Source organism: Balaenoptera borealis (genome assembly GCF_965194805.1).
Source record: "Balaenoptera borealis genome assembly, chromosome: 6".
Classification (NCBI taxonomy): domain Eukaryota; kingdom Metazoa; phylum Chordata; class Mammalia; order Artiodactyla; family Balaenopteridae; genus Balaenoptera; species Balaenoptera borealis.
The window spans coordinates 70,205,731-70,227,454 of NC_138863.1; the positions used below are offsets into that span (position 1 = coordinate 70,205,731).

The window sequence follows — 21,724 nt, forward strand, 5'->3', positions numbered from 1 at the left end:
CCTTTTGCAGAACATTTTGGAAAATGTAGCTGCATAGAACTCAAATTTTAGTCCCATTAAAGGACCACATCTTAACCAGTTAGAGGAGTGTTTTGTCCTAGGAACTCTGGAGTGTGAAGAATATAGAACAGCGAAGGACCTGACCCTTAAGCCTCTACCACTGAGGCAATACAATGTGAATGGTGCCCCCTGGGCGGTTTTGCAAAGTTGTGGTACTGCTAAGAGAGAATGGAAGAGGTGCTAGTAGCTGAGAGGTAAACATTAGAGGAGGCAAAGGACATGGGGCCTTGAGAGTCAGGCTTGTGCGTTTAGTACACCCTGGACTCTCCCAGGGTCCATGCTCCCTATGGCTTAATAATATGAGGAAGGCCTTCTTCGTGAGAGCGATTTCCTACAGCTCTTGTCTTAGTGTTTTAAAAATATGATACAAATGTAAACAGTGGGATTCTAGATTGCAGGAAGCAGACAAAATAATGCTTTCCGAGGGAATAATTTCCTTTTTAAACTTAGAAAGCTAGCTTTGTAAAGACCAAGTAGATAATAAAAACAAAAATACAATTTCCCCCTGATTATGTTATACAACAATGGGAGCATCTTAATTTAATGTGAATCAAGGGAAATAAAGCAGTTCTGGCACTTCCACTAATTAATCATTATCCTTCTTCTTGCCTTTCATTTAAAATGTCTTCAAAAACATGGTCTTTGTAACCATATTATTAACTGATAGGCATGCCAGCCAAAGGGAAGTATCCCTTTGTCAGAGAGAGAACTGTGCACCTTCTAACATATTTCTGTAGATTTTTTTTCTGAAATAAAGACAGAACCAGAGCTTCTATTCTCACATTCATCCATGAATCACGGGAAATGGACATATGGGAGGAAAAGGGAGCATAGCAACAGGTGATGCTGCACCAGACCCCACTAAAACCAACATGCAGCAAGACAAGAGGCCAGCCAAGAGGACCATCTGATACCCAGATGCCACTGCTGAAAAAATTCGTCTCAAAGCTTGGCAGCAATTTCCTGCATCTGTCAAGTTAACCACATAAAAGACTATAGATTGACATGAAGAACCAGGCTGACAAAGAGGGCAAAAAAGAACATATCAAATGCCATAATCATCAAGAGAATGTAGTGCCAAATGAATGTTGCAAATGCATCCATTTACTCAAGTGATCTGGAATTGTATTGCTGTTTATTAAAAATGATGTCAAAAGAAGCCTGAACTGTCTACAGAAACATGTAGAAAAGCCCACGGTTGTATCTTAACAGAAACTTTCTTTTCTGAAAGATAATATCTATTTATCCACTTTTAGAGAATGTACTTTTTTTAAAAAGTGGACATTTTTAATGCTTTTCAGAGGGATTCAGTTAACCAATGCTTATTCCACTTCTCTAGGGAAGAAACAAACAAATGAGAAATGCTAGAGGGAGTATGAATTTACGTCTGTATACAATATAGATGAAATCTGCATTCTCAGGTTTTTACATTTGCAACTTCTGATACTTTTGAGTGACCCAAAGGATCATGAGGTGCAGTGAATTAGAGTTTTGCTAATCTTGAAATTCTTCATTCTGAGGGAGGAGTTAGTCACTTAACCTGTGAGTTGGGGCTAGACTCTTCAGCTCAACACAGCTTTATTACGTATGCAGTAACACTCACAAAATGATAAAGAGATTTTTAATGGCAGGAAAAAATCCTCTAAAAGAAAACCAACTACTGGATTTGGTAATGGAAGTGAAGAAAAAGTGAAAAGATCTAAAATATAAGTTTGGGAGAGATACAGAATGAAATGATGAATTTCTAGGTGACTCGGATATGTGATGTAGACTTAGATACATGATGTGGCCTCTACCAGCTGCTTGATACAGAAGCTAGAAATCATCATTCATTAAACTATCTCAGGGAATGCTCCAACCAAGGCAAAAAAGGGTTTTCAAGGGAGAAAAGAAAATAAGTAAAAGCTGAAAACGTGGTTAACTTGTGGTCTGGGGATATATTCAAGAAACATGTGTCTTTTTGTGACAATGTGGTTCAAGTTAAAGCCAGAGACTGTGCAAACGCTTCAGGGAAGCAACAGGCAGCAGAGCGGCTATGGAACAAACCATTACTCTGAGTAAAGAACATTCTGAGAAAGTGATTTTTTGCTGTTATTAACAGGAAAATCAGTAGCAGCAGACGACACTGTAGTGAAGCTTAGAGAAGACAAGGGTTAAAGGCCAAAAAAAAAAAGTGTTCCGTGTAGATAAAATATGTCTTCACTAGAAGGAACTTACTTTGCAAATATCCATATCCAAGGAGGAGAATGGGGTGTTCAGACTCAGAGTGGCCAAGAAAAGACTAACTCTTCTGCTTGTGGCAATGTAGCAAAGTTTATGATTAAGCCAGATTTGCTGTTTACTAAATCCAGGCTATTAAGGGGTAAAATATGAATCTTTTGATTACATAGCCATTTGTACAATAAAAAGTAATGTACAAATAATGTAATATAGTTTAATAATATAGTCTCAAGTTTGTTTCAGTGACAAAAATATTAAATGCTTTAGTTCTACATTTAATTTTATAAATGCAGATACTTGAAAGGACCACTTAAAGAATGCTTTATTATATTTTAGCTATTCTATACGATATGTAAAGGGGAGGTAAATATAGTATATTTGTTGATCTGGAGCTTTGGAAAGTCTGTGAATGTCAAGGGCCTACCATGGGCTCATGAAGAACAAGGAGCAAGCAATATGTGATTTATAAGGTGGAGAGATCTGGAAACAGCAAGCATACAGGACAGCCAAAAAGTTAACATCACCCTGGGCAATTCTTCATTTACTTCCACGTTCTGTTGTAATGATTCCACTAATATTTCGAAAAAAATTTTACAAGGGAAATTTCTCAGTGAAATCAGTGATATTTCTGTCTAATTATAAAAGCCAAAAAAAACCCCAAACCAACTTCCTTTGAAAGGGAAACAATGATTACATAGCTTACTTTCTTTCTAAAACAGGAGTCTTTTAGTTCATTTAAAACATGTGCCATACAAGGAAATATATATACTGCCATTAAAAATGATAATGCAGATTTATATTTATATTGTTGGCATTGGATAATTACCATTATAATGCTCTTATGTAAAAACAACAAGCAACATATGTAGTATGAAAATACATATTTCAGTATATAATAAAAACAGAAATGGGAAAAATAGAGATGTTTTCAGTTTTAAAAAATAAACTGGTGTCTAGGAAAAATGTTTTCTTACTTCTTAGAGAGTAGCAGACTAACAGCATTCAACATTAAGTTCTTAACACCGGTTTTATAGATCTACTTAATCAACTACATAACTTTAATAATTAAGTTGTGGTGGTATTTGCTTTTGCAGAAGGCTGATATTTTAAAAGCAAATAATATTTTTGAATGATTGATATTAAATAAGTTGACCACTACTTTGGAAATCTGAATTTCTTGTTTTGAGAGCTGTAAATGATTCAAAGTTTCTAATATTGAATAATGTAGTTCAGCAGTATTTTGGAGCCAGCTCATACAGACTTATAAGAACCAATTGTTTAATTTTCAAATTTTTTCCTGCCAACTGATGTCACTTCGGTAGCTTGAAATGGGCCACGATGGGAGTATTCGTATCATGAAAATCGGCAAACATTATAAATCAGGGTATTTCTTTTTATACACAGAGGACTGGCTGTTAAACATGTACCAGCACATCACTGGTCTAGTTCCTAAGACTTCATGTGATATTTTCCTAGAATACATCTTTAATAATCAAAAAATTTTTTGACAAAAACAAGAAGTGAATATGAACTCATTTTAAAAAAGGTTTTGAGCACGCTTAAGTTACTTTCTACAAAGAGAATAAAGAATGCTCTTTATTTTAAGAGAGACACACATTCTCCCCAATATAATAGACAAAATTCCTTTTCAGTAAGATTTATTACAAATAACTGTGCTTTCTTATACTTATGTCATTACTACTTCCCATCAAATAGTTCAATCAATCTGATTTTTAAATCTCTCTAACAAACATACTTAAAAATTCTATAAAGTATGATTTCTGTTGCTCTGGCAATGAAACTTTTCCTAGAGTTTAAAGAGTATGTGAAGATAGCTGGCAATTATCCCATGATACCAGAAAAAACAAGATTGTGCCTGTTCTGTTTTTGTAAGGTTTGATTCAGAGTACTTTTAACCATTCAATGATTTTTTTGATTTTAGTTAACACATTCCTATAAATGATAGTGCTCACATTACGCATCTCAGACAAATTGCACACCAGTGAACAGCTAATTATTCACAGTTGCAAAATGGCAGGGTCAGAATATAATAAATAAGATACATTCATATTTATTCTCTTTGTAAAAGAAAGTCATTAAAATCTGCACTAAAGCTCAACAAAGATGTCACAAACTGTAACATTTATGACTGGGTTTTGATGTCCTAGACATTATAGATGGAGGAACGACTAAAGAAAATGAGAATTATTTGAAGATGTAATTTGTTCCAAAATGAATGCAATCTAATAGACATACTTAGGGTCAAATAGAGAAATAGAAGAATCCCAGACGTAAGACAAATTGGTAAAAGCTACACTTCACCAAAATAGACTATTTCATTACAATGTGTTAAACATGGTAAAGAAAGCTAGAACTTTGGCAATGTTTTTAAATTTTAAGTCCTGGAGGTAGGGTTCCAGAGTTCAGAGCTCAGCCAAGTGCTATAAACAAATTAATTAATAAATAATTAATTAATTAATTTTAAACTTATCGTAAGACAAAGTACCATGAATATAGAAAATAAAATTATGAATCTGAAAATATTTTAATATTTCACTATGCAAATGACTATAGAATACAAAGTATAATAAACATCAATTGACATCAGTTGAATCACAATGATTTACATGAAAATGGATGTTAAAATATACCTTTAGCTTATGCTCTTTTCTGTTGATGATGACGGCTGTAATCTGTTGGTCCATAAAAATTAGAATAGTACAAAGTAAAGCTGGAATAATAGCAGCTATTACTGTCCACCATGGATTTGGACCTAAAGGTGTAACAAACCAGCCACGATCATCTCTTGTGGGCTGTGAAAAATTAAAGAATGCACAGTTATTAACTGGATTAATGAATACCTAATCAAATTAAGTCTTACAGATAATACCAGGAAAGCCCTAATTATAAACTGATATGCCAAGTGAATTATATATTTAATAATAATAATATTCACAAAGCATTTATAAAGTACCAGACACTATTCTAAGTGCTTTAAATATTTTAACTCATTTTTTTCTTCACAACAGTCTAAAGAAGATACAGATAAGGAAACTGAGGCATAGAGAGGTTCAGTAAATTTTTCAAGGTCCCAAAGCTAGTAAGTGGTGGAGATCGGATTTCAACTCTGACAGACTGACTCACAAATTTGTGTTCTCAATCAATACCTATATTAAATAAAATCATATTAATATTTATCATTTATGATTGGCAAACTTATTTACATTTACAAGTATCACATTGACCACTGTGTATAACTCTTATTTTAGATGTGTATCCAGGTCACTATGTAAAAATGTCAAAAAGATGTTTGGTCACATCATGGGTTCAGGGAAAGGTTCAAACATGGCTGGTGCCTGAGATGAGTCCCAAAGGAAATCATTTTGACAATTCTTTGAGGAAGTCCCTAGCTCTTTTTGATAGGTGAGAAAACAGGCTCAGAGAGGTTAAGTAACTGGCCCAAGGTTGCATAGTTAGTAACATGGTCTGAACTCTATTCCAGACCTAATTTTATCTGTTTTCAAGCCCTATCCACTGTGCATTACCCTTACTTTCAAAATGCTTCCTTATCTTTTAAGAATATAGATATTCCCACTGGAATAACTGACAGAAAATTTTTTCAAGCTGCCTCTAGGTTTCTATTTCTGCGATTTCTATTTTTTTAATATTAGGCCAAAATTTTAGTCATGCCCTGGGCATTTTATTTACTGTTATATTAATCTATATTCTTTATATTTTCATGAAAATCCCAAGTACTAGGGTTATAGCCATCATCTGAATAAAAATTAGACCTACAGAGATGGAGAGATGATAGTAAATCCTATGATAACTTCACCTTGAAAACACTTGGTACTTGTAGTTTTGGAGATGGGATCCCAATGGCATAATCAATTAAAACCATACACAGAATCGTAAGAAAGACAGCAAAGTCGCTCACTATGGATCGAACCTAAACATAATGAAAACACTTGTCACTTGAAGGAACTATAAACAGTGAAGAATACTCAGGAACATAATCTAGAATCACACTTTATAAACACTTTATGACATAATATCATAATATTATATTTTATGCAGACTATAATATTACTACTAACTCTTGTCATATTTATATTTATGTATCTCTGTCATTAGGATGAATACACACTCAACATTTTCAAAATGAGGCATTATGGAATAGCTACAATGGTGATTGTGCTGTTTTCAGTATTTATTTAAAATCTAAGTTTATTATGGGACTCTTGCGTGATACAATAGCACTACATCAGCAGTGCTGATAAAAATCTAAGTTTATTATGAATTCCAGTATGTGAATATTTATCTCACAGAATAAGGTTGCATGGCTAGAATTTCGCTATATTTTAGTACTCTTTCTCACATAGGTAACATTTTAATATGATAAACCTGAAATACCATAAAATAAAATTATCTATTTTTATTGAAGAAGCATAATATTTTAGTTAGTTTATCTGAGCTACAAGTATGGCAGCAGGTAATGTGCACAACAGAGTAAGCAAATTTAAAAGTTATTCTATGTAAGCCAGTTTTTAAAGTCATTTCTCTTTTATAAAGTCTTCATTGAGAAAAATTCTTAAACAATAATCAACAAGATCTGCCTTTTATTAGGCTGCCTTTATGACGCACACACAAACACATACAAAATGCAGGAGTTTGATACAAAAAAAAAAATTCTATATTAATCAAATTAAGCTTTGGGGGGAAAGAAATGAATCTTCCACCTTAGGGAAGGAAGAGGTAAGAAAAACAGAAGTTTCTCTCAAACAACAGTTCTTAAAACATTTTCCCAGAGTAGAATTTCCATCACAAATTTTAGCTCATCCCTAAAAAGCTTGTTTTCTTGTTTCTCTTCTTTCTTTTTCTTTTCTCCTTCCTTCCTCCCTCCCTCCCTCCCTCCCTTCCTTCCTTCCTTCTTTTTTGGCTGAGTCAGACCTTATAGGTGTTACTTTGCAGTGTTAAATATTGAACTAAGCTGTTTCTCTGTTTACTTTCCTTTCCAAATATGCAGATGCAAACGTGGTGGGTTAGGCGGAGGGACTGACACTTTAAAAATGAAAAAGAGGGTAGTGTTCCAATGAGTCTTGCAGGGCTTTCCCAATTACAGAATGTAACGGTGGCTCCTATGAGGTGTCTGTCAGGCTGGAATAGCTCCCACTGTTCGCTGGGCAAGAAAGTGACAATCAGTAATGCAGTGTGTGCTTCTGAGTTCCAAAAATGAAAGTGGGAAAGTGGGAGTTTATCTCTGGGATTTGAAGTTAGGAGATAAGCCTGGAGGGAATGTGTACTCCTAGCACTGTATCACAAAATGCTTTCTCTTACCTCCCTCACCATGCCCAGTCCTAATCTGGCAGCTCAATCACACGGAAACCTTTTAGTGGCTCCTTTAACGACAGCGATAGCTCTTTCTTTTGTCCTAAAACACACATGACTCCATAGCATGTTTTATATTGGTTCATATTTTGATCAGAAAAATTGTAGTCTAAGTACCTTGGTTGGAAAATAGCGGCTAGTCTTGAACTGCTTCAGTGTGGCTGACAGAGTAACTGTGGAAAAGAACAGGATCACTGACCAAAATAGAACATCTGGAACATATGGGTGCTCGTGGCCACAGGCTCGCCCGACATACTCTCCATGCAATGATTTGCATTCCTGCCAGAGGAAGTAAAACAAATGGAGCTATTAAGGAAAAAAAAGGTGGACACGTTTCTTTCAGAAAACTAACATCTTAAGATCACTTGCAGTTGAGTTGCTGAAGTTGTTCAGTTATGGCTCCTATTTGGATAGGTAGTGAGCAATATGAACCATTTCTAAAATTCTTGCCTTTTCAAATTAACTTTAAATCTATAAAACTAACTGATTTATCAATCACCATCTTAATGAATTTTCACATCAACCCTCTAAAATAGGTAGTTGTTATTATTTCTATTTCATGTCTGAGGAAACTGAGGTGTAGAGAAGTTAAGTAATTGGCTATGGGCTCACCGCTGCTGGGTGGCAGCAGAGTTGTGATACAAACACGATGCCTTTGGTGGGAATATTATTAAAGAAGAACAATGATTTTATAGAATTATCTAGTCCAAAAGCTCCCAAGAAAGGTGAGAAAAGCAACAAACAACTATGATACATTATTACTGGAGTGAAACTGAAAGTCAAAGATGGGGCTCAAATTTAAATTATAGAACAAAAGAGAAAAAGTTAGTATAGGAGCAATGCAAAGTTCATATTTACTATGACTTCTTCATGGTCTTTTCTTTTTTTTCCTGGTACATATTTTATAAGCCTCTGAAGGATCACTTCTAATTGCTGCCTTAGCCATGAGGTGGCAGCAAAGTCAAAAAAATTTCCTTTCTTGGAGGAAAAAAACTGAGCATTTTAAACATTAATATTTTGAAATTAAAACTTCTAAAAAACGTTTTGCTTTTTACTCTTAATTTAAAGATTAGAACACTAAATTTTAATTTTTTATTTCAAAACAGAGAAAAGAATGGTTTAAGTGATCCAGTGACCTTGTTAGTACTTGAGATATCTGGACCTGAACAGAAACTGAATTGTGCCATATACTTAAAGATCTTAGAGAAAAATATGGACTGACGGACTGATCACCAACAGAGACTGTCCAATGAACAAAGCTTCAGGCCCTGGAGTCCTTGTATAGCAGAAAACAAATACCTTCAAAAGATTCTAGACTAAATCACAGATTGTTACATGGTTATCCAAAAACAAACTAGTAAAATCTACTTGGGGCAGCTACCCCTAAGGCTAGGATTCTTGAGAAATATTGTTTGTATACTTTATAATTATCTAAAACAATTCCATTCCCTTTTCTAATCTAACTGCAAATGCTACATTCTTTGCTAAAGTTGAATTCCAATTATCTATGTTAATATAGAGCACAATGACTTGGCTAATTGAAAAACCAAAGAAAAATCCCCCAGGCCTTAATTATAGCTTTAATTTTCCTTCTCTCAAAACTCTGTTAAAATATAAAGTAGCAAAAATGAATCCTTGAATTTTTTAGTCCCCTCTCTTGCCCCTTGTCCAGAGATACTAGTATAGCAATTACTAAGCAAAGTAATGGTTAAGAAGAATGGATAAATACAAAGAGGAGCTAGAAGCTCTGTTGTAAACACATTATCTATATATTTGTGATCAGTCTTTTGTGCAGATATAAAAGTCCTCCAAGTCTTGGACTTGGCTGGGTCTTGTTCTCAATTCTTAGGAACATAGACACCAACTGTCTTACAAGCTATAATACATTGCCAATAGCTTGCCTAGTTACTTTAATTCAAAGCAAATTTGAAAAGCGTATTTATTTTTTCTTCCTTTTAGGGGGACAGTACACTATTTAAAAAAGAAAAATTGTGAACTACTAAATTCTACATTTATTTTCTGGTTTATACTAACTGTACCTTTAACACACACAAACACACACACACACACACACACACACACACACACACAAAACAAGTCCTGAGATTTGGAAGAGAAAACTAAATCCAAATCCTGTTCTCTTATTTTGAGTCTCACATATGGTTTCACTTACAAAAATGAAAAAATGCTTGTTGACAAACTCATTTCTACTAATTATTCTTCAACACGTTCTAAGTTTCAGCAGTGTTATAAATTGGTAAAAATTAAGTTTGATAAAATAAGAAATTAAGTTGGCATTAGTGTCCTGCCCCTTACTTATATATAAGCTAAATATGTAATTCTGGCACTAAAACATTTCTTAACCAATTGCTAGTTAATTGCTTGTGAATATTTTAAACCTCGCCTAGGAATTCCTTTATAATGACAGATTTTGAGATACTGCTAAAAATATATATAAACATAGAAATCTAAGTATTCTAGCTTGCTATAAAACACTTGAATTAGGCATTATTCACAATAGCCAAGATATGGAAATAACCTAGATGTCTGTCAATGGATGAATGGATTAAAAAAATGTAGTATAAATATATAACGGAATATCATTCCCTTAAAAAGGAAGGAAATCCTGCCATTGCAACAACATGGATGAATCTGGAGGACATTATGCTGACTGATATAAGCCAGACACAGAAAGACAAACACTGTATGATTTAACTTACATGTGGAATCTAAAAAAGTCAAACTCAGAAGCAGAGAGTAGAATGATGGTTACCAATGGCTGGGGAGAGGGGAAAAATGGGGAAAATTGGTCGAAGGGTACAAAGTTTCAGTTATGCAGGATGAATAAATAATGAAGATCTAATGTATACCACGGTGACTATGGTTAATAATATTGCATTAAATAATTGAAATTTGCTGAGAGAGTAGATCTTAATTGTTTTCACCAAAAAAAAAAAAAAAAGGTAACTATGTGAGGTGATGGATATGTTAATTAGCTTGATTGTGGTAATCATTCACGTCATATACATATACCGAAACATCATATTGTATACCTTAAATATACACAATTTTTATTTGCCAATTATACCTCAATAAAGCTGGGAAACAAAATAAACCAAAACAAGACATTTACATTAAATAGTAAATTTGTGATTTGAGACTATTTTTCAAAATGATCATTAAATATTTATTGAACACTTACTATGCATACAGCTGTTTGGGAGAATCAAAGAAAGCTAAAGTTCTTTGCCCTTGCTGAGTTAGCAAGGTATAAATTACAATTTATGAGATATGTAACAATTCAAATAAAAATTATCATGTGAATAATATACAAAGTAAATATTACATGACTATTTTTACAAAACTAGTTATAATAGCCATTAGCACAGTGCTTTATTAATACAATGTTTTTGGTGATACTAATGGTTATTCTGAGGAAAGAAAACCCAGAATAACAATTAAGACAAAACAATTTTATGGCCCTCATTGACTTAAAAATTGTAAGATTTTTTCATTATGTAGCATTCCCTTTGGTGATAAATGCTATTTCTGGTCAAGATTAGCAATTACCTATTGCAAAAACTGCTTTTAACTAATGAAAAATATATGAAAATTTCTACCAGAATGTTAACTCCTAGTACAGAACTTAAAGAAAAAAACCACAGTGCTAGATTTGCTTTGATTGCAAAATATTTTTCACTGTACTCTGCTTGACCCTAAAACTTCTAATATTTAAAATTAACTCATGGCTTGCTAGATCAATTATGCTATGAGTCTCTTCGAAAGTTATGATTCAGGGTTTGCTACTACATGGAATGAATATTATTATTTAATATTAAATTATTCAAGACTATAAAACACAGAGTAAATTATCATGTTAAATAATTTAGAGATGAGATTATTGGGTTACTGCATTGTAGGGGACACCAAGATGAGGGACAAAAGCAAGGGACTCAAGACATAATATCTTTATAGTTTACAAAAGGGAAATATAAATGGAAGATGCACTGCTGAATGGATCAACCACAATCCCATGTCTAAATTCTGAATAACTGTAGCATTCTTTCTTGTTCAGCTCATCATTTCTTTTATTGATCAAGTTAAATGGCTCTCTGAAAGGAAACAGTCTGGTAATGTTATTTTTTCTAAGGAAAAATAGGACAGAATAAATGTTAACTATAACAGAAGAAAACAACAAAAGTAAGTGAAGGCTTATTTTAGAGCAAATGACTAGCATAAGAGGAAAGGTAGTAAAATATAGGTCAAGATAGAATTTTAAACAGAAGGTAAGTAATTTGATTTTGATTCTGAAAGAAAATATTTAATGAGGAAAATTGAGAAAATAGGCAATAGGTCAAGTGCTCTTGTTTAGAGTTTTATAATATTTGTACAACAAAAAAGATTTCTATGTGTCACTAACTGGCTCACTTACTAAATGATATGTTTTTCATAAAATGAACTAGAATTTATATAGTTTTATGCGCATGGTTATAATGGGATTTGAGCTTATACGGGTAGATAAAGTGGCAGAAGCTTTGGATTGTAATGTTTGTAACTGGAAAGAATAGAAGAGACTAGAAGAAACTAGAATGACTCAGATTTTAATACTTATTAAAACCAGAACACTTCCGATTTTGCCAATTATGAGATTTGATTGACCAGAAGTAAAGGATGCAAATGTAGATGGAAAAGGAGGTGCACAAATATTGCAAGAGATTAAGAAGAATTGAGAAATTCAGCTATGAGGGGGAAAAAAGATACCACAAAAAAAGAGGAAAGCCAAAAATATTTTTAAAGGTATAAGATTTAACTTTGATAGGTGAAAAATATGTTGCCATTCTCTTTCTTGAATGGAGGATAAGGAGAAAATGGAAGTAAGAAAATCTTCCTGAGGGAGGTGCCAGAATTTTATTAAGAAAAGTGACTTTTGTTTTCCCAAAAAGTTCAATATTTACACTAAAATATTAACAAACATCCCCTCCCCCTTAACATATTCTGAACAGCTGGAGCAGTATTACAGAGTCAAGTAAAAGCATTCTGGGTTCTTTACACAGAAGGCTGACTTAGTTCTGCCATACGGTTTCATTTAGGTCAACACTACTCTTATTTAATGTGCTTTCAGTTAATCTAGTCACATTATGCCATATATGTGTGCTTTCAGAGTAACTCAGGCCTAATAACTACTGGAGAAACTTAATAATGAAAGAAAACCCCAGTATACTTACGCATACTTGAAATGAATGAAATCAAAACCATCACTTTTATAATAGTATTTGTTTAAAACACTTAACTTAGTGGCAATAATTCATTCAAAATGTCAATAAAAGCCCTTATAGTAATAAGATTCAAGGTATGACCTATTTTTCTTTTTAATTAATTAATTAATTAATTTATTTATTTATGGCTGTGCTGGGTCTTTGTTGCTGCATGCAGGCTTTCTCTAGTTGTGGCGAGCGGGTCGTGGTGTGCGGGCTTCTCATTGCAGTGGCTTCTCTTGTTGCAGAGCATGGACTCTAGGCGCACAGGCTCAGTAGCTGTGGCTCGTGGGCTCTAGAGAGCAGGCTCAGTAGTTGTAGCACACGGGCTTAGTTGCTCCGTGGCATGTGGGATCTTCCCGGACCAGGGCTCAAACCCACGTCCCCTGCATTGGCTGGCGGATTGCTAACCACTGCGCCACCAGGGAAGTCCATGACTTATTTTTCAATGTTTCACTTACCGACACAGTTAGGTTCTCCCAAATTATGTCAGAGGCAGAAATATTGGACTCCCTCCATTCCTTCAATGTATCATTGCTAGGATTATGTGGTTCCACACAGTTACACCTGCAAAGGCAAAACAGTGTCTTTTGTGAAGTATCGTTTTGTCACCATACTTAAAACAAATGTGTGATGGGTCCTTCTTCCCCAGTCACAGCCTTCCTCCATCTGAGAGATAAGTAGGTACGTCATCCTAAACTCCAAAACACACTATTTTCAGACAGAAGGATAGATATATTGCTAGGACATTACATCACTTCTAATGTTTCCTGGAATGAGAGGTCACTCCCTCTCTGTCCCCATCAGAGGAAATTTTTTAAAGTGTAGGTTAGAACACAGGGCTTTTGAGGCCTTTTAAACCAAGATGCTTTCTAGACCTTACAACAACCATTTGCCTCTAAATTATAAGTCAGGTGGGAAAAAATGATAAACATCCAAATGTATTACTATAATATACTTATTTTTATTAATACTGTAAAACCATATCAATTAAAATTGGAGTTTATAATTCATATTTTAGAGATCATTTAGAATTTTGTAATTTAAAATTAAAGCTAAAAAAAAAAAAAAAAATTAAAGCTAGGTTGAAGCAAGAACCCTAGGTATCTCAGGATATACTTTCTTTGTGATGAGTGATAGTTCTATTAAAAATCAAACAATCAGTATGCAAAAGATTTTTGAGTAGCTACTACATATAAGGTAACATGATGAATGCTGGGTGGGGTAAGAGCAGAGAGAATAGGAAAAAGTTGGGCAAAGTGGTACTATTATATAATAAAAAACAGCTTTTGATCTCATGTTCTTTATAACTTTGTAAGTAAATGAGAAGACAAAAGCAAAGATTATCAACAAGTTAATTGCCTTAGATGTTAACTTAAATTTACAAATTGTTTGTTTCTAAAATTCATTCATAAGTCTATTATTTGTTCTTCAGAGAGCATTTTCTTATAGAAGCATTTTATAAAAATAGTGGTTGGGTTCCCAGATTAAGCCACATATATACTACATAACTTGAATATTAGTTGGACTGCTGTTTTAGTGATATTAATTGAACTGTAGAACCCAACTGCCATTATTTCTATAGGAAAATATATTACAATCTCTACTTGATAAATTCCTCTGCCTAAGCAACAGTCTCTCTTCTGTCTTTTACATCAGGAAGTTTAGTCTGTTCTTTTTTTTTTACCACCACTCATTCATTTTTCAAAGTGTACTGAGTGTCTATTATTACAAGAAACTCTCCTTGACTTGGGCAATACAGACAGGTATGTTCTTGCTCTCACTAAGAGATGTTAGAGTATTCCCCACCTGGGCTCACTTGGGGCTGGGCCTCTAAAAAAACAGAGGATTCCAATGAGAAAGTTGTTGACGAGGATTTTAAGGGAATGAGACATGGAAGTATTAGCTACTATGAGCAGCTACAGTGACCACCATGGTATCAGAGGGAGGAAACACAGCAAAAGGGAAACAGTCCCTTGACATGCAGTAATAATCATTCATTAATGCAATTTATTCAAATCTATAGGTTCTCAAGTCCCAGATTAGTTGTACATAATCCCAGAACACAGGATTATGTGCCAGAAAGGCCTTTGTGTCAGAAAGCTTTGTCCTTTACTAGCTGTGTGGCCGGGGGCAAATTATTTAAGCACTCTAAATCTTGGTTTCCTCATAAATAAAATGTGGACTGAAATGCTTACCTTGTAGAGCTATTATGAAGAATAAGTAACATGATATATATTAAGTGCCTGGTATACATTTATGCAGTTTTGAAATTGTAGCTGCTATCATCATCATGGTTCTCATCATTATTTTCTGGTTCATTTTTCAGTATTTCATAAGATGTAATAAAACTGTTAATTTTCAATTGATGTAATACAAAAAAACCACTAGGCTTTTCTCTAACATGCTGCTACTCTTTATTTTGCTTCCAGTGCTTTAAAGAGAATTAGATTCTGACCAGCATTAAAACAGTTTTGCTACTATCACTAAGAATCTATCAAAAGAAAGAAAATTCCTGTTTAATTTTGACCCTAGGTCATTAGATCACTAGGCAAATATGGTAAAGATAATATATGAAGAGAGAGAGAATAATTTCATTTAAAAATATCTTAAGTTATTAAAAAATAACACTAAAACCATTAAATCACTGAATATTTTCTAAAATTATAAATCAGATTTGGCTTCTAGCTTAAGAAAGAGGACTGAAAACACATGTTTATTTTCTCATTACCTAGAATTCATTAAGCAAAGAAATAATATAAAAAGAAACATGAGGGGAAACATCAACAAAAGAGAGCTGTAAACAAATGGAATATGAAAAGCATATGAAAGCAGGATGTTTGGAAAAGCAGAACAGAAGAGTAATACTAACAATAATAGTACTTTTATATTTAATCCTTAAAATAGGTAGTATTAATCACATGATAATATCAAGGCACGAGTGATGTGGCCAAGGTTACACAGCTAGAAACATCAGAGCCAGAATTTAAACCTAGGCAGTCTGCTCCTAATGACTAACTTAAAAAAATAGAAATATTTACATATAAACATAAATATATATACATATTTTTATATACATATAAAATTTATAAATTTATATAGGAGATATATATATATATCCTTCCCACTGTGGTAAAGGAAGGGCCTGGCCTGCCGAGTAGAATCCCGAAAAGGGTCTGACTAAGAGAAGAGTTCATACTCAACAAAGAAATAGAGTAAGAGGTGGAGCTGAAAACATGGGAATTAGTTTAGAATTTGACTATATAACATTTGACTCCAGAAATCCACCCCCAACTGCTACATGCCTACATACATACTTCTTCATAGAATGGCATCAGACTTTTCTCTCAGCAATACCATTGACATTGTGAGGCAAAATTATTTTGAACCTAGAGGTCTATATTGAGCCAAATCATCAAATCAAATATAAGGAAAAATGAAAAAAATTTTATTCTTTGTAGATTTTAGTTTTTTGTGCATGCATCCTTAATTAGAAAGCAAACTTATAAATAAAAAAGGAAGATATGGGATGAGGGAAAGAGTGTTTCCAACCTAAGAAAGCAGTGAAAAAATTCTCAGAATGACAAATGTATGGTAGAGCCCAAGAGTGAACCAGGGAAGAAGTGACATCACAAGATGGCTGAATGGAAAGTCCCAGTGCTCCTTCCCCCGTAGAAACCTCAATTTAACAACAATATATGGACCAAAATACTGTGACGAGAATTCCAGAATCCAGTTAAGATGTTACAGTACCTGAGTGCAAAGCTGTGAACAGCCACATTCAAATGGGTAAGAAGAGCAATTTCACTTTAACTGCATCAGCCCCTCCTCTAAGCTGGCACAGCTCAGCAGTGGTAGAGAATACCCTGGCTTACACTTTTTACACTGGGGGTGAAGAGAAAATAGAGGCTGCATCTGACATTCCAGCTCTTCAGAGGGCTACTGAGGGATTGGTATCTGTCTTGTCTAATTCAGAGCACTGACAGAACTGTTGTAGTTTGGACGCCCAGGTGCCACTGAGAACAAAGACGAGTGGATAAAATGGCTTTCAGGGAATAGGATGGCTCAGTGCAATTAGGGGCAGGTGAACAACTTGAGGCTTTTCCCTCTGGAAGGAGTGAAAGAAGCATATTTCTGATGTTCAAGCTTTTTGGAAGAGTGCCCAAGGGACTGGTATCTGTCTCACCTAACCTGGGATGCTGATGGGGACTCATCATATGGTAGATATCTGGAGGCCTCTGAGAACAAGGGATAGCAGAGAATCTTGCTACTGTAAAACCATAGAACTTGCAGTAGCAAGGTTCTCTGCTATCCCTTGTTCTCAGAGGGAGAAAAAGATTATGAGCCCCTGGAAAAAGAAACCAGCAACACTAATTGAGAAATTGCGCACAGAGGCTCAGAGAATTTGCATCCCCTTCCCTCCAAGAAAGGGTTACAGAGGCCCCCAGAATCTCTAGTCAAGCTGATTAATAAGAGTCTTCTGCACAAAGAGCCAGTCCCTAAAGGCTATGAAAGGTGGCTATTATTTCAAATGGCCAATCCTAAAACAAAGTTATGGGACACATGAAGAAACAGGGCAACATGGTCCATACAAAGGAATAAAATAAATCAGAAACTTACCTTAAAGAAATAGAGGTATATAAATTACCTAACAGAATTAAAATAACCATTATAATGATACTCTATGAGATCAAGAAAATGATGCATAAACAAAATGAAAATATCAACAAAAAGATAGAAAATATTAAAAAAGAACAAAATAGACATTTTGGAGCTAAAGAATACAATAATTGAACTAAAGAATTCAGTAGAGGGGTTCAACATCAGACTCAATTAAGCAGAAGAAAGAATCAGTGAACTTGAGGACGGGTAACTTGAAATTATTCAGTCAGAAGAACAAAATGAAAAAAGAATGAAAAAGAGTGAAGAAAGCCTGAGGAACACATGGGATATCATAAGCAAAACAATATATGCATCATGGGAGCCCCGGAAGAAGAAGAAAGAGAATAAGGGACAGAAAGATCATTTAAAAAAATAGTACCCCAAAAACTTCCCAAAAATGGGGAAGGAAATGACATCCATATTTAAGAAACCCAATGAATTCCAACCATTGTGAATCCAAAGAAATCCACACTAAGACACATTATAATCAAACTGTTAAAAGTCAAATACAGAGAAAATTTCAACAGCAGCAAGATAAAAGTGAATCACCATGTGCAAGAGAAGTTCCATAATACTACCAGTGGATTTTTCAGCAGGAACTCTACAGGCCAGAAGGCAGTGGTATGACATATTCAAAGTGCTAAAAGGGAAAACTTCCAACCAAGAATACTATATCTGGTAAAAAAAAGGGGGACTTTAAAAATGAAGGAGAAATAAAACCTTCCCAGGTTTTAAAAATAAAGCTGAAGGAGTTCATCACCACTTTATCTGCCTTACAAGAAATGCTAAAGGGAATCCTTCAAGTTCAAACAAAAGGACACTGAACAGCAACACAAGAACATATGAAAGTATAAAGCTTGCTAATAAAGGTAAGTATATAGACAAATACAAAATACTGTAATGGTACATAAATCACTTTTAATTCTGGTATAGAAGTTGAAGGACAAAAGTGTTTGTCAACACTATTACTATAAAAATATGTTTATGGATATACAATATAAAAGGATGTAATTTTTGACATCAATAAAATAAAAAGTGTAAGGAGGGGGGAGTAAAAGTGAAGAGTATTTGTATGCAATTGAAGTTAAGTTTTATCAGCTTAAAATAGATTGTTGTAAATATAAGATGTTTTATGTAAGCCCCATGGTAACCAAAAAGAAAGCACATTTTTGTGTAGAACATCCACAGAAGAAAATAAGGAAGGAATCAAAACATATCACTACCAAAAAAAAAAAAAAAAATCAACAAAACACAAAGGAAGTAAAAAAGAGAGGAAAGGGGGAGGGTGACAAAAATGTTACAAAACAGACAGAAAACAACTAACAAAATGGCAATAGTAAGTTTTTTCTCTATAAATAAGTACTTAAATGTAAGTGGATTTTACTCCTCAATCAAAAGACATAGAATGACTAAATGGATAAAAAAAAGATCCAACTATATGCTGTCTAGAAGAGACTTTTGATTTAATAACACACATAGAGTGAAAGTTAAAGTATAGAAAAAAATATTATATGCAAATGGTAACCAAAAGAGAGCAGGTGTCAGGGTGGGCCATAATCATATCAGACAAATAGACTTTAAGTCAAAACTTGTCAAAAGAGACAAGGAAGGGCATTATATAAGGCTAAAAGGGTCAATTAACCAGGAAGATATAACAAAAAGATATACGCACCTAACAGCAGAGCACCCAAATATATGAAGGAAACATTGACAGAAGTGAAGGGAAAGATAGATAGTAACACAATTATATTAGGATATTTCAATACCTCACTTTAAATAATGGATAGAATCCAGATAGAAGATGAATAAGTAAACAGAGGACTTGAACAACACCATAGACCAAATGAACCTAATAGCATATACAGAACATTTCACCCACTAGCAGCAGAATACACAGCATTCTCAAACACACACAAAACAGTCTCCACAAGAGATCACATGTTAGGTCACAAAACTAGTCTTAACAAATGTAAGAAGACTGAAATCATACTAAGTATACTTTCCAACCTCAGTGCAATGAAACTAGAAATCAATAACAGAAGGAAAACTAAAAAATTCACAAATGCATGGAAATTAAGCAACATATCCTTGAACAACCAATGGACCAAAGAAGATATCAAAAGAGAAATTAGAAAATATCTTAAGACAAATGAAAACAAAAACAATATACTAAAACTTATAGGATGCAGCAAAAGCAGTACTAAGAGGGAAGTTTATAGCAATAACTGCCTATATTAAAAAGATGAAAATTCTCAAATAAACAACTTAACTTTAAAGCACAAAGAACTAGAATAAGAAAAACAAAGCCCAAAGCTAGCAGAAGGAAGGAATAATAATCATCAGAGCATAAATAAGTGAAACAGAGACTAGAAAAACAATAGTAGAGATCAATGAAACTGAGTTGGTTTTTTCAAAAAACCAACAAATTGACAAACTTTTAGCTAGACTAAGAAAAAAATAAAGACTCAAAATTATAAATGAAAGAGGAGATATTACAACTAATGTCACAGAAATTAAAGGATTATAAGAGATTACTATGAGCAATTCCAAGCCAACAAATTGGATAGCCTGGAAGAAATGGATAAATTCCTAGAAACATGCAATTTATCAAGAATGAATCATGAAGCAATAGAAATTCTGAACAGACCTATAGCTAGTAAGGAGTTTGAATCAGTAATCAAAAACTTCCCAACAAAGAAAAGCCCATGACCAGATGGTTTCACTGGCGAATTCTACCACACATTTAAAGAACTGATGCCAATCCTTCTAAAACTCTTCCAAAAAATTGAAGAGGAGGGAACGTTTCCAAACTCATTTTATGAAGCCAGAATTACCTTGATACCAAAACCAGAAAAAGACATCAAAAGAAAACTAAAAAACAATATTCTGAATGAATATAGATGTAAAAATCCTCAACAAAATAATAACAAACTAAATTCAACAATATATTAAAAGGATCATACATCATAACCAAGTAGGATTTATCTGTGGAACACAAGAATGGTTCAACAAACAAATATCAATCATTGTGATACACCACATTAATGGAACAAAGGATACAATCACATGATCAACTCAATAGATGCACAAAAAACATTTGACAAATTCAACACCCTTTCACAATAAAAACACTCATCACACTAGGAATAGAAGGGAATTATCTCAACATAGTAAAAGTCATATATGACAAGCCCACAGCTAACATCAGAATCACTGGGGGAAAACCAGAAGCTTTTCCTCTAAGATAAAGAACAAGACAAGGATTCTCACTCCTGCCATTTCAATTCAAAATAGTACTGGAAGTCCTACTAGAGCAATTAGGTAAGGAAAAAAAAGCATCCAGATTGGAAAGGAAGAAGTAAAATTATCTCTGCTTGCAGATGACATAATCTAATACAAAGAAAACTCTAAAAATTCTATACATAAAAAAATTGTTAGAAGTAATAAATGAATTCAACGAAGTTGCAGGATAAAAATCAACATTAAAAAACTCAGTTGAGGGCTTCCCTGGTGGCGCAGTGGTTGACAATTTGCCTGCCAATGCAGGGGACACGGGTTCGAGCCCTGGTCTGGGAAGATCCCACATGCCGCGGAGCAACTGGGCCCGTGAGCCACAATTACTGAGTGTGCGCGTCTGGAGCCTGTGCTCTGCAACAAGAGAGGCCACGATAGTGAGAGGCCCGCACACCATGATGAAGAGTGGCCCCCACTTGCCACAACTAGAGAAAGCCCTTGCACAGAAACGAAGACCCAACACAGCCATAAATAAAATAAATTAATTAATTAAAAATAAATAAATAAACTCACTTAAAAAAAAAAGACACATTAGTTAATTTGTTTAAAAAAAAAAACTCAGTTGAGTTTCTATAAACTAGCAATGTGCAATCTAAAAAGGAAATTAAGGAAACAACCCCATTTACAATAGCATCAGTAAGAATAAAATACTTAGAAATAAACTTAACCAAAGATGTGAAAGACTTGTACACTTAAAACTATAAAACACTGCTGAAAGAAATTAGAGGACACAAATAAATGGAAAGATATAAATGTGTTCATGAATTGGAAGACTTAATATTGTTAAAAATACCCATATTACCTGAAGTGATCTACAAGTTCAGTGCAATTGCTACCAAAATCCC

At 34.0% G+C, this 21,724-nt stretch overlaps 1 protein-coding gene across 12 annotated transcripts in view; it reads right to left on the bottom strand.

Moving 5' to 3' along the window:
- SLC4A10 (solute carrier family 4 member 10) overlaps positions 1-21,724 on the bottom strand; it is a 301,412-nt gene that overhangs the window by 27,830 nt on the left and 251,858 nt on the right. For all 12 annotated transcript variants that reach the window (XM_082395267.1, XM_082395273.1, XM_082395276.1 and 9 more), the window contains 4 exons: positions 13,385-13,490; positions 7,786-7,947; positions 6,116-6,229; positions 4,932-5,093 (listed from right to left, as the gene is read on the bottom strand). In XM_082395267.1, the coding sequence (XP_082251393.1) occupies positions 4,932-5,093; positions 6,116-6,229; positions 7,786-7,947; positions 13,385-13,490 (544 nt within the window). The remainder of the gene's footprint in view (positions 1-4,931; positions 5,094-6,115; positions 6,230-7,785; positions 7,948-13,384; positions 13,491-21,724) is intronic.